Source organism: Cervus elaphus, chromosome 5, assembly GCF_910594005.1.
Source record: "Cervus elaphus chromosome 5, mCerEla1.1, whole genome shotgun sequence".
Classification (NCBI taxonomy): domain Eukaryota; kingdom Metazoa; phylum Chordata; class Mammalia; order Artiodactyla; family Cervidae; genus Cervus; species Cervus elaphus.
This window is the reverse complement of record NC_057819.1, coordinates 118,404,800-118,418,469: the sequence shown is the minus strand read 5'-3', so window position 1 is coordinate 118,418,469 and position 13,670 is coordinate 118,404,800. Positions and strand designations below refer to the sequence as shown.

The following is a 13,670-nucleotide window of genomic DNA, read 5'->3' as shown; positions in this document are numbered from 1 at the left end:
CAGTTAATTTTTTTTAGTTGAAGGATAATTGCTTCACAGAATTTTGTTGTTTTCTGTCAAACCTCAACATGAATCAGCCATAGGTGTACATATATCCCCTCCCTTTTGAATCTCCCTCCCCATCCCATCCCTCTAGCTTGATACAGAGCCCCTGTTTGAGTTTCCTGAGCCACACAGCAAATTCCCATTGGCTATCTATTTTAAATATGGTAATGTAAGTTTCCATGTTATTCTCTCCATACATCTCACCTGCTCCTCCCCTCTCCCCATGTCTGTAAGTCTGTTCTCTGTGTCTCTTTCTCCATTGCTGCCCTGCAAATAAACTCTTCAGTACCATTTTTCTAGATTGTGTGTATATGCATTAATATACGATATTTATCTTTCTCTTTCTGACTTACTTTACCCTGTACAATAGGCTCTAGGTTCATCCACCTCGTGAGAACTGACTCAAGTGTGTTCCTTTTTATGGCTGAGTAGTATTCCATTGTGTATATGTACAACTTTTTTATCCATTTATCTGTTGATGGACATCTAGGTTGCCTCCATGTTCTAACTATTGTAAATAGTGCTGCAGTGAACAATAGGATAAATGTGTCTCTTTCAATTTTGGTTTCCTCAGGGTATATGCCTAGGAGTCGGATTGCTGTGTCATATGGTGGTTTTATTCCTAGTTTTTTCAGGAATCTCCATACCATCTTCCATAGTGACTGTATCAGTTTACCTTGAATGTAATTTAAATTATATTTAATGTATCAATTTACATTCCCACCAACAGTGCAAGAGCGGTCCCTTTTCTCCACACCCTCTCCAGCATTTATTGTTGGTAGACTTTTTGATGATGACCTTTCTGACCAGTGTGAGGTGATATCTCATTGTAGTTTTGATTTGCCTTTCTCTAATAATGACTGATGTTGAGCATCTTGCATGTGTTTGTTGGCCATCTGTATGTCTTCTTTGGAGAAATGTCTGTTTAGGTCTTTTTCCCACTTCTTGATTAGGTTGTTTATTTTTCTGGTGTTGAGTTGTCCCAATTAACTTTTATATTATTTATACATACCCGTATCTATCCGTGTATGTGTGTGTGTATCTAATCTCTTCTTAGTAGACATTTTGTTTTACATTTATTTTATGGTCTATTAATCAGATCATGAGAAATCTAGTTTTCTATTCTCAGAAAACTTATAATCAATTGTAAGAGAGCACATGAAAGATAAATAAATAGACAAGCCATACTTAGTTACATACATGGTGAGGGTCTGTATAACATGTTAGTTTTGATATAATCTTCAAACATTGAGTTTTCACTGTATTTTTCTTTTCCTGGACATATATTAAAAGTTCCCAAGCATTCATTTTCCACTTTCCACTCCTAATTTCTACCTTCCAAAAATACTCTTATGTCTTTGTTTCCTGTTTTTAAGTTACCCTGCTATACATGGTAAATGAATATATCATTCTTGTTACAATTATTTTTCCTTTAAGAAATTTCATCTAAGCAATCCCTAGATACAGACTTTGATAAAACTTATATTTTCTGAAAGTTTGTCTCCTTCCCGTTTCTGTGTCCATGTGTTTATTGGGTCAAATTAGACAAATCTGGGAAGCTAAATAAGCTTCAACTAGTGGTACTTTCTTGTCTTTATTACATCATTTATTCTAGTTTCTACTCACTTGCAAAATTTGAAAGTAAGGCACATTAATATCTAGTTCCCCAAGGGGATCTTTTTTTCATTTCTCTGATGTATACTGACAGCACATAAACAGATTATGTGTTTTAACTGATAGTTTCATTTGAGGGTTGTTTTGAAAATCTTAGTTCAGTGCCATCTGGTCCTTTATAAAACCTCAGGGTTTTGGAAAAATTGCTGTATCTTAATTTTTTTCCTTTAGATAATGAAGAATTTCAGTCTTAAACAAGATCAGTAGTATTTTTTAACCGGAAAGCTCTACAAGTCTTACTAACCCTCAACCTCATCTTCTCTCCCATTTAAAAGCTAGGGAGGCCACAATGCTGTTCTAATAATTTCTAGATTGTTTCAAGTATAAAGGGTCCTAAGAATGTTGTCCATGTTTTTAATGTAAGCCTTTATATAACCAGTTAAGAAAGAAACATGAATTTTCCTTTTTGTTAAGAGCTGCCACCTCTACTTTGTTAAAATATCTTCTCATTTAAATATGCTATATTTAAAGCATTTAAGTCACTTTCAAAATTACCACTAGGATTTATACTTAAAATCAAGAATAAGACTGAAATATTTGCGTGTTTCCCATATCTCCTCATTAACTATAATGTCCAAAAGGAAATGAAAAGCAATTATAGTATCTAAGAAAGCAATGATAGCTTGTTTGTTTTGTTAACATGGCTTTCAATTCATGTTCTATTTGCTTTCACCTGACGTTTGACTTGAAATACCCTAAATAATAGAGATTGGAGGATGGTAAGAAGGAGAAATTGATCATTTAAGGAAGAATTTAGAAGAGAATGCACAGAACTTACATAAGATTTACCTAATTTTCTATAACAAATTTTCTTTGTAATAGATGTTTTAGGTTTTATAGCTTGTCTGATCAATTTGTTTGTCTTTACAGCAAGACAGATCGGCTTGCCAAAGGATCAGAGTGTTACCAAAAGAGCCTTAGTTTAAATCCTTTCCTCTGGTCCCCCTTTGAATCATTATGTGAAATAGGTAAGTTTGTAGAGGTGGTTAGGGGAGGGTTCTCCCATTTCTTCTTCGCTTTTTTTTCCCCTTGCTTAATTTTTGCAAAGTGATACAAATTATATATCCACAAGACAAATATTTTTCAAAGCTAAAGGCTTTTAAACTTGAGAACAAGAAGTAAGGTAGAATCATGTTTCAGGAATAATGTGGCCTTTCTTGTGTCCTCAAGGAATGAGTTGTGTTGTGAGTATAAAGTTAGCCAAAATAGCATTCTGGATAAGAAAAGAAATTAATAGAATACCCAGAGACCTGGATAATATGGGGTGGGGAGTTGTCACAGTATATATGCTCTAGGAGGCATGAAGGATCATTTTAAAATGTTGTGTCAATATACATGTAAGTGCTTAAAATTTTACGTTGATTTCTAGAAGGTTTCACCTCTCCACCCTCATTCCTTACCTTGAGCAAATGAGGTCTAGTTGCTTTCTGCTTTAAAACACAGAAACCTGTACTTTCCTGTGATTTATTATATTTAAAGTCAGTTTCATTGTGGTTTAATTTATTTCCTAAATGTACAGCTTTATCTTTGGTGTACACTCTCAGTACACTGATGGATGAGTTTTTGGGAGATAAATCTGATTCACTGAAATAGAACTTTAAAAATGCTTATGCATTTTTTTTTTAATTTAACCTTCATTTCCTCAGAAGCAAATGTTTTTTTTCCCCCTTCACAGGTGAAAAGCCAGATCCTGACCAAACATTTAAATTAACATCTTTACAGAACTTTAGCAGCTGTCTGCCCAACTCTTGCACAACACTAGTATCTAATCATAGTTTATCTCACAGACAGCCTGAGACAGTTCTTACAGAAACACCCCAGGACACAATTGTAAGTGTATTATACACTAGTGTTAAAAATATTGTGAAAATGAAAAACAGTGATCTGAGCTAAATAATGTATTGTAAATGACATGGTAGAAATTTTCTGTTTCAGGAATTAAACAGACTGAATTTAGAATCTTCCAATTCAAAGTACTCATTGAATACAGATTCTTCAGTGTCTTATATTGATTCGGCTGTAATTTCACCAGATACTGTCCCTCTTGGAACAGGAACTTCCATATTATCTAAACAGGTTCAAAATAAACCAAAAACTGGTCGAAGTTTATTAGGAGGACCAGCTGCTCTTAGCCCATTAACCCCAAGGTAAGACAAATAAAAGATACTTTAAAATGTGCTGTAATATTAAATGATCTTAGAATAATTCCTATATTAGTAACATAAATTAATATGAACAGCAACTTCTAAATCATTATGGAAATAGAGATATTTAATAAGTCAGTAATGAGTCTATTCCATTTTCAGAAGATGAAGTAGTAGAAATACAATGTCTGTGATAAGAATTTCATATTAAGTGTTGGAGATAATTTTTAAACGTAAGCATTCCTTATTAAGCTGTTGTATGCATTAAAAGATACTCTGTTTATGACTATGCATCAGTGAATAGCAATGAACCTCTTAAAATGTTGGGATCTTATAATCAGTGATAGCAATGGTTAAAGTGCTATATTCCAAAATGGGAAAGGATTGACATCTATATATGAAATGTTTTGTGAAAATTTTTAGAAATATTTGTGTGTATAAATACTTAAACCTAGGCCAGAGGATGCATTTCCAAAAGAATCAAAATAAAAAATTATATGCTAGAACAGACTGTGAATTGGGTACCAGGGCCAGGGAATTACTTAAATAGTATGACCATGAGATTACAAAACTCATTGATTCCACAGATGCCTTCGTTGGTCTCTAAGGACATTTTCTCTGTAATAGTGTCTGAATCACATAAATTCCAAGAATTTGAACTAATTTGATAATTTGGATCTTAGCTTTTACAAAGCTACTCTTCTTTATTTCTAATAAATCTCCTGAGATTCATAGTTACTGCTCAGTTTAGTTCCTTATTTGATTTTTTTTTTTTTAATTTTAGTTTTGGTGGGTGGAATAGTCTATATTCACAGCTTATTTTTAATCTGCCCCTTAGATCCTCAATGCCCCCAAGACTGATTTGCCATTCTCTTCCTTTTAGACCTTCTAATTTAAGTATACTGCTGCTTTATATATGCCTTGATGACTTTTTGACACCTTGATTTCAACCTCTTCTCAGTTTTGGGATTTTGCCATTAGAAACCCCAAGTCCTGGAGATGGATCCTATTTACAAAACTACACTAATACATCTTCTGTAATTGACGTGCCACCCACCGGAGCCCCTTCAAAAAAGGTATTTTCCGTGTAAAATACAGTGAATTGCTGTTGCCTTAGAGAAGTTATCTAAATGTAAAAGAAGGTCATCATTATCATAGCCTCCTGGTTATAGTAAAAGACACAAAGCCGGTTGATCTTTTGACCACGTAAGTTTGTAACTCACAAGTGTAGTTTATTTCAGCATATAGCTAATTAAGCATATTCAGATTTTTACTTTTAAGTTCCTTTTTTTAAAAAACAAAATTAAGATGATCACTTTGAAAGTAAATAATGGAAATTATACCTGCCATGGTTTTTGCTTGTCCCCACCAGTGTATTTGTTTTTTAGTTGTACTAATATTAACATGAAAAAAGATGATTCACATAAAGCTAGCCCTTTGTGATAATAAAATTTTTATGGTGGATCCTCAGGTGTGGAGTAAAAGTGTAGTAAAATGAAAAGTATTTCATAGTATCTTTATAGTAAATACTGGAACAAGACTGCATTGCAACTGTGACTCTTTATAATGTTCTTTTACTGTCTGTGGCAGTAGAGGCCAAAGTGAGGTTTATTTAAAACATATCTGTGGTGCAGGGTATCTTATGTGAGAATTAAATTAGGTTATATATGTAAATGCCTGTTGTTGTGCGTAATGGATATTTAAGAAATGAAAGCTAAATGAGTCATACTGGTATGCGAATGACTGAGATAGCCCTTTTACCCTCAGAGAAACATGTTTCTTCTTGTTTTGTTTTTACTCTTTACTCCTGAACTTTAGCAAAGTTTTTTTATATGATAGCTTCTTAATAAGTGATAATATGAACTCCCAAGAGTGGTAAACGTGGACTAAAAGTATTTAATATGGGGATTGTGTTTTAAACTGGATTTTTTAAAAGTTGGCAACTACCTGCTGTTGTATTATTATGAGAGTGACATATATATGTGGAAATTAGTTTATTACCGTTAGAAGAAGGCATAGTAGGACAGTGGTTAGCATGCCAGGGGAAGTAGACCAAAACCATGAGTCAGAGTGATTAAGGACAAGTTAGGCAGTGAACCCGCATGCGATTTCACTGCCCAGTCTGAGCCTCTTCTTTCTGCCTCTATTCTTTACTCTATTACAAGACGTTCCTGGAAAAGCTACACTTCCAGATCTGCCTGCAGGATCACCTAAAAATATCAAACCAAGTAGTGAGTTCAGCAGATAGTTCTTTGTTAAATAAGGAAGGACCAGAAAATAGGTGAAAATATTCAGTGGATAGTTATAGAGGAAAGAATACGACCAAGTGATAGATATAATAATTAAAGGGTTAAAATGACCATGCTTTCCTAGAGAAAGAGAGAATTGCTAAGTAACTTAATTTAAAACAGTGGAAGAAGAAAGAGGGGCCAACAAATGAAGTGATAGAACAAATAATCAAGATACTATACTAAATATTTTAGAAATTACACAAAGTTTCAGAAGGGCGAGGTGGGTGGGTATGATCAATGATGTTAAATGTTGAGAAGGCCAAAATAAGGCTTTTATATATGGTGAGAAAGTAATTATTAGTAATTATTTATAATGTGCAATTTCAGAATTATATACAGTGACTATCACAGTAACTAATTTTGGGAGAAATTTATTTGGTAGTAAAATGTTTTTTTCAGTATCCACTGACACAGAGATCACTGTATAAAAGAGTTAAGTGATGAAAATAAATAGAAATAAGGTGATAAATTAGAGAAGAGAGAAGGGGCAAGCACAGTTCAGAAGATTGAACACATCAAAGAGAAATACTAATTCAGTACAGTATTCTTAGAATTTGGAAAATAACCCAGTGATTTTTTTTTTTAATCTACTAATCTGAATTACTCTAAGACTGTCTTTATTAAGTGCCAAAGAAGGGATATAAAATCTTACTGTATTATTTTTTATGGATACTAAGTTAGATCATAAATCTTGAGAATAGTAGTTGTCTTAAAATTTTTTAGCACTTAGCCCCAACTGGGAAAGTTACATAATAAATGGCTTCTAGAAATCTTAAGCCTTTCCTTGATAACTAAAGTCGAAAGATAAAAGGATAGTATAAGGGTAAAAATACTGAGCTTAATATGAGGAAATAGGATGATGTTCATTCTAATAAAACAATAATTAATTAACCTAAAATGACATCACTAATGACATTAATAGTTTGTGTTTTCAGATGACAGGCAGTATATAATATGAAATCTTGTATTGGGGAAATGTAGATGGGTACATCATAATGTCTTTTACCATTCAGAATGCAATTTATAATTCACAAACTTTAGACTTTTTGTGTTTTACAGTCTGTTGCCAGAATCGGCCAAGCTGGAACAAAGTCTGTCTTCTCACAGAGTGGAAACAGTCGAGAGGTAACTCCAGTTCTTGTTGCACAGACACAAAGCTCTGGCCCGCAAACGAGGTATTTACTGGTCTCGTTGTTTGATGCTGTTTAGCGTTTCTTGTTGCGAAACAGTTCTTCAGTTTAGGCAGGTTTTGACTGTTCCAAGAATTCTAGAATGACTATTGTAAATTTTGAATATGTTAGATTTGAAATTTCCAACTTATGAAAAAGCAAATTTAATTTTTGAATATTACAATGCAAATCAAGACAAGAGTTAGCTAAAGTACCTTTTTATTCTAATTGCCTCGTGAGTTTGTTTAAACTAGATATTCTTAGCACACCTCCAAAATAATTTTTTTTTAATGTAACCTTCTCCACTGGTCAAGTACAGATAGATTATTCTCCCCTTCCCCTATTATGCATTTCTATAAGTATATCATAGTATGACTCTTCCAATAAATCTTCAAATGATGAATCCATTTCCACACAGGAATGGTGTTAAATAGGATTTCTCTTCCTATTCAAGGCCTCAGAAATAAATTATAGCTAATATATAGCTACAACTTTACCTCCTCAAATAGTGAACATGTACCATAAGTCTTAAAATAGGTACACGTGTGCATATACCTTGACTATATAAAAGGCTTCAATATTTCTAAAATGCCTGGGTGGTAAATCTCATTATGAGTGCCAGCTCTCAGGTAGGTGGCTATGATTGCCTAGGGCTCAGTGATGAGGAGCCTGAGCCTCCTGCAGAGCACATTAATAGGCCAAATATATGTTAGTCTTCAAGAATATATAAACATAATTTACTGAATTATGCATTGTATTTAAACAAATATACTAACTGTAATACACATGAATTACATTAATTTTGTCTTCCTTGTATTACTAATTCCGTTTTATCTTCTTTTCTTAGTTGTTGTAGAGTTGATGTGCACCACTATACCTTCTTTATTGCCTATTTTAGTTTCTAACAGTTGCCCTAGTAAAGTACCACAAGCTGGGTGGCTTAAAACAACAGAAATTTATTCACTCACAGTTCTATCTGAAATCAAGGTATTGCTAGGGCCATACTTCCTCTGAAGTCACTAGGGGAGGATCCTTATCTCTTCCAGCTTCTGGTTGCCCCAGGCATTCTTTAATTTGTAGTAGGTAACTCAGTATTTCCCTCTGCCTCCACGTAGCTGTCTTCCCTGTGTGCCTCTGTATTCAAATTTCCTTTTTCTTATTAGGACATCTGTCATATTGAATTAGCGCCCACCCTGATGACATCATCTTAACTTAATTACATCCGCAAAGACCCTATTTCTCAAAAAGTTCACATTAACAGTACTGGAGGTTAGGACTTCATCATATTCCTTTGAAAGACTGTTCAACCCATAGCATTGCTTTATTAACAATTACTCTTTATCTTGTTGTTTTAGAGGTTGTTTTAGGGTTTATATCACATATTTTAACTTATCAAAGTCTATCTTTAAGTAATCCGGTACCCTGTCACTTAAGAGTATAAACCTTGTAATGTATATTTTCCTACTCATCTTCTCAGTCTCTATGCTATTGTCATATATTTTACTTCTACAGAGTGATTAACATTTCCTGTAGTCTAGGTCTGTTGGAATGAATTCTTTCAGCCTTTGTATGTTCAAAAGAAAGTTTTAATTTCACCTTTGTTTTTACTTCTGATTGATATTTTCATGGTATGGAATTCTGATTGACAGGTTTTTTTCTCTATATTGCTCTACTGTCTTCTTGCTTGGATTGTTTCTGATAAACCTCTTACCATCCTTATTTTTGTTTCTGTGTGTGTAATCTGTCTCTTTTCTTTGACTTGTTAAGATTTTTTCTTTATTATTGATATTAATCCATTTGATTATGCTCTAGTGTGTTTTCTCCTTTCTTGGGCTTCAAATTCATTAAGCTCTTTGGATCTGTTAGTTAATCGTTTTCATCAAATTTAGCTAATTTTTGGCCATTATTTCTTCAAATACTTTTACTGTCCATGTCCCCCTCTCTCATTCTGCAGAATAATCCCTTGATGTGGCTGTTTGAACTTACAGGGTAATAACTTCTCAGGTATCAATTGTTCTAGTAATATTTATTTAGCAAATATCCCACATTTAGACTATGTCCAGCTTTCTTTTTCTTTAACTTGCTATAGTTCCAAATAAGGACTAAAGATAATTGGTTTATAGGTGTTTACTATTTAATGACCCAGAACTTTTATGTGGATTGTTTTATGTTCAAATTAGCAATTTCAAATAGAGTGAAGATCTATGCTATAATTTATATCATTTTATGGTAACAAGAATAGTTCCTTAAATGAGTTTTCATAGGGGGGTGAGGAAAGGGTTGATCTCATCAATTTTAGAATGCAAACATGTTGAATGCATATTTTTAATATACTTGAAATAATAGTTAATCATAAACTGAGGTTTTTTAAAATGTCTACTTTTATAATTTTTTTAGTACAACACCTCAGGTATTGAGCCCCACTATCACATCTCCCCCAAATGCACTGCCTCGAAGAAGTTCACGACTTTTTACTAGTGACAGCTCTACAACCAAGGTAATTTAAAAATTTCTGTATGTCACATTTATTTAATACTTCCTCCTCTGAAATTTCTGTTCATCGATGACTCATTCTCTAATGAATAGATTAGAAGACTATGTAAAATTTTTTTAATGTTAAAATTACAAAATTACAGAGATGGAGAGGAGATCAATAGTTACTAGGAGTTAGGACTGAGGGGAAGATGTGACTTCAATAGCATAGCACAAAGGAATTTCTTTTTGTAGTGGTAGAATAGCCCTGAATCTTTATTGTGGTAGTTGACTAAATAAATCCATAAATGTAACATTTTCACAGAACTGGACACACAGAAATTTTTTAAAAGGTCCATGTGAAAACTGATGAAATCCAAGTAAGATCTATAGTTTTAGTTGCTAGTATTGCACTAATTCCAGTTTCTTGGATTTGATGGTATACTGTGGTTATGTCATATGTTTCCATTGGGAAAGATTGTGGGAAGAGTGAATGAAAATTTTTTGTTTTCTTTGCACATGTCTTTAGACAACTGGAGAGTTTTATACCTTGGGTAAATTTTCTTTATCCATTAACAAATATTATGGACAGTCTTTAATTGTGACATATATAGATCAGCAGAAACCTTACAGATTTCAGTGCTCTGAGACAATTAGGTAGTTGTTGTATCTCCTTACTTTCTTATTTTTAATTAATAAATGAAAGTGATATACTTTGAATAAAGAGAAACGCTTAAAGCTAATGTACCTTAAATACTAGTTAGTTAATATGATTTATTTTCAGAATTGTTGCGTTTCAAATTAAGTGACTTTGAAGACTTTTGTTTTTATAAAATTTCTTCTGAGAAAAATACAGATCAGTCAAAACCATATGTTTATTTTATATCTAATACTTGAGAAAAAGGGTTAGATAGATGTTTAAAATACATGAGTATAACAAGTATGGAATTTTCCTTCTTGTTACAGGAGAATAGCAAAAAATTAAAAATGAAGTTTCCACCTAAAATCCCAAATAGAAAAACAAAAAGTAAAACTAATAAAGGAGGAATAACTCAACCTAACATAAATGATAGCCTGGAAATCACAAAATTAGATTCTTCAATCATTTCAGAAGGAAAAATCTCTACAATTACACCTCAGATCCAGGCATTTAATCTACAGAAAGCAGCAGCAGGTCTGTTTTGAAAGCTTAAAATCTTCTTTATATTTTATTTTATTCACTTGTTTTAAGTAAGTTTATTTATGTTCATTAAAGAAACATTTTTTTCTGCGTAGATGTTGGAATTTTTTTTCTTTTTTATTCATTTTATTGTTCATTCATTTTTAGTTGTGGCTGTGCTGGGTCTTCCTTGCTGCTGTGTGGGCTTTTTCTCAGGGACTGCTCTAGTTGTGGTGCACGGGCTTCCCATTGCTGTGGCGTCTCTTGTTAGGAGCACAGGCTCTGGGTCTGTGGGCTCGTCTGGTGCAGCTCCCAGGCTCCAGAGCTCAGGTTCCGTAGTTGTGGTGCACAGGCTTAGTCGCTCTGCGGCATGTGGGATCTTCCTGGACCAGATATTGAACCTGTGTCTCCTGAATTGGCAGGCAGATTCTTTTCCAGTGGGCCACCAGGGAAGCCCAGTGTTGGAATGTTTAATGAAATATTTTTTAATTAGCCTTCCTAGAAAACCAGGCAGCTTTATTGTGTTTTTTTTTCCTTTGTTTACTACATTATTTTCTCCCAGAAGGTTTGATGAGCCTTCTTCGTGAAATGGGGAAAGGTTATTTAGCTTTGTGTTCATACAACTGCAAAGAAGCTATTAATATCTTGAGCCACCTACCTTCTCACCACTACAATACTGGTTGGGTGCTGTGCCAAATTGGAAGGGCCTATTTCGAACTTTCAGAGTACATGCAAGTAAGTATTTTAAAAGTTACATATGCCTTTCTAGAGATAATTTAAATTTAATTAAAATTATGTTTGAGAAGGCTAGATCTAAAGGGTCAATATTTATTATATAATGTCTTTATTTTGTCAATATTAATAACTTATCAGTGCAGTTCTTTCTTGTGTTAAGGGTAATTTGAATTCTTTGGGATTACTTGAGATAGATTTGTAGAGAACTGGTCATTCTTACATGGGGCATTTGTACTCTACTTACTTGGATCTGAAAATATGTATTTACCATGTAATAGATGTTTATAATAAAAATTTTTATACTATATAGAGAGCTTACTGGGATGAATTTTTGGCACTTAGTATGTTTTATAAAATTAATACAATGAAGAAAGTTGTAAGTAATTGAGGATATAATGTTCTTATTGTAAGGTTTTATCATTTTAATTTTAATTATATTTGTTGCTTAAGTTATCTGTTTAAATCAGGAAAGGAGAGGATGATTAACCTAAAGCCAAGGAAAATTCTAATTTACTCCCCAGTTGTTCTTTCAAAGCACTTCCTCCCCCACCTCTAAACTTAAATTAGAAAAAGCTTTAAGAAACCTGATATAAATTATTTAAAGTTGATAATAAGATCACTTGTTTGCCCTTTTTACATTCAGCATGTGTTTGAGTGCGTGTTATACCCCAGACTCTGTTCCACACTGTAGTACATTGTGCATAGCCAGACAGATGACTGCTTGCCTTCCTAGAGCCTACTGGCGAGTGTGCATGTGCTAAGTTGCTTCAGTCCTGTCTGACTCTTCGCAACCCCATGAACTGTAGCCCACCAGGCTCCTCTGTCCATGGGATTCTCCAGGCAAGAATACTGGAGTGGGTTGCCATGCTCTCCTCCAGGGGATCTCTCTGATCCAGGGATCGAACCCATGTCTCTTAAATCTGCTGCATTGGCAAGTAGGTTCTTCACCACTAGTGCAACCTGGGAAGCCCCTTTTCTAGTAAGAGAAATTATAAGCCAATAAATGTATAAGGACACGTAGCAATAAGTCATATGAAGGAAAAATGAAGCGTGGTAAGGAGATTGGGGAACAGTGGGGTATGGTGCTATTTTTTTAAAAAAACATGCTCAGAGAAAGATTTTTGCTGCTTTAAAGAGCCATGCAGAGCTCTAGGGGTGTAGTATTCTTCCAGGTGAAGAATAAATCCAGAAGATACCTATTCTTATAATTTTGAGTAATAAAGAAAAAAGAGTTATAGACAGCCTTTTTCATTGCTGGATAGTTTTTTTTTTTAATTGGTACCTAGGTAGAAGTGGGGTTTGGCAAGCCTTTTCAAAATTATTTGTTTCATGGGTTCTTAACATGAATTTCTCATTACCCCTAATCATAGACCAGATGTAGACCCAGAAATTTAAAGGAAATCTTTGTTTCAACTTAATTTTTTGTTTTGTTCCAATTTTCCTTTTTGTCTGTGTCATAATCATTTTTCAGAGGAAACAATAGATTCTGAAAAATTTTAAACCAGGTTTCTAAAACCTGTATTTGACAGGTGGTTAGGTCTGTTTTCTTGTAACCAATGTGTGTTTGAAAAAATGAAAAACTTATCTGTATAACTTTTAAGGAATTTCAGAGGAGTCGCAAATCTAAGCTAATTCTAGATGATGTATGGCCATATCATAAAAATTCCTATTCTTACGGCCATATCTAAGCATTCCTATTTTTCTAGTTTTATGAATGCTATTTCCTTGTCATCTTCATTTCATTAAAAATAGACCTGATATTCCTTATTCAAAACTAAGTTTGACTTTCAGAATTGTTAACGAATTGGTAAACTGGGAAGCTAACTGGTTTCATGGAGCCCAAAGTCTCCAACTTCCGGGGCGAGAAGCAGAGTCTGGAAGCTGTGAGTGTGGTAAGGGGAGGACTGTGACCCGGTGGCTGAGGAGGGGCCCTGAAGTCAGGGCACTGCAGAAGAACAGGGGTGTGGATGAGGCAGGGCCT

The 13,670-nt window shown here is 33.9% G+C and overlaps 1 protein-coding gene across 10 annotated transcripts in view; it reads left to right on the top strand.

The window, feature by feature from the left end:
• Nucleotides 1–13,670, top strand: part of CDC27 (cell division cycle 27) — a 52,115-nt gene that overhangs the window by 24,478 nt on the left and 13,967 nt on the right. For 4 of the 10 annotated variants that reach the window (XR_006341327.1, XR_006341328.1, XM_043904937.1 and 1 more), the window contains exons 5-12: nt 2,590–2,687; nt 3,395–3,549; nt 3,655–3,866; nt 4,825–4,939; nt 7,196–7,329; nt 9,721–9,820; nt 10,762–10,969; nt 11,517–11,689. Coding sequence is in view for 8 of the 10 variants with exons in the window: in XM_043904937.1 (XP_043760872.1) it covers nt 2,590–2,687; nt 3,395–3,549; nt 3,655–3,866; nt 4,825–4,939; nt 7,196–7,329; nt 9,721–9,820; nt 10,762–10,969; nt 11,517–11,689 (1,195 nt within the window). In the remaining 2 variants the exon portion in view is untranslated. The remainder of the gene's footprint in view (nt 1–2,589; nt 2,688–3,394; nt 3,550–3,654; nt 3,867–4,824; nt 4,940–7,195; nt 7,330–9,720; nt 9,821–10,761; nt 10,970–11,516; nt 11,690–13,670) is intronic. The other 6 variants (XM_043904943.1, XM_043904942.1, XM_043904941.1 and 3 more) reach the window with 3 other exon arrangements.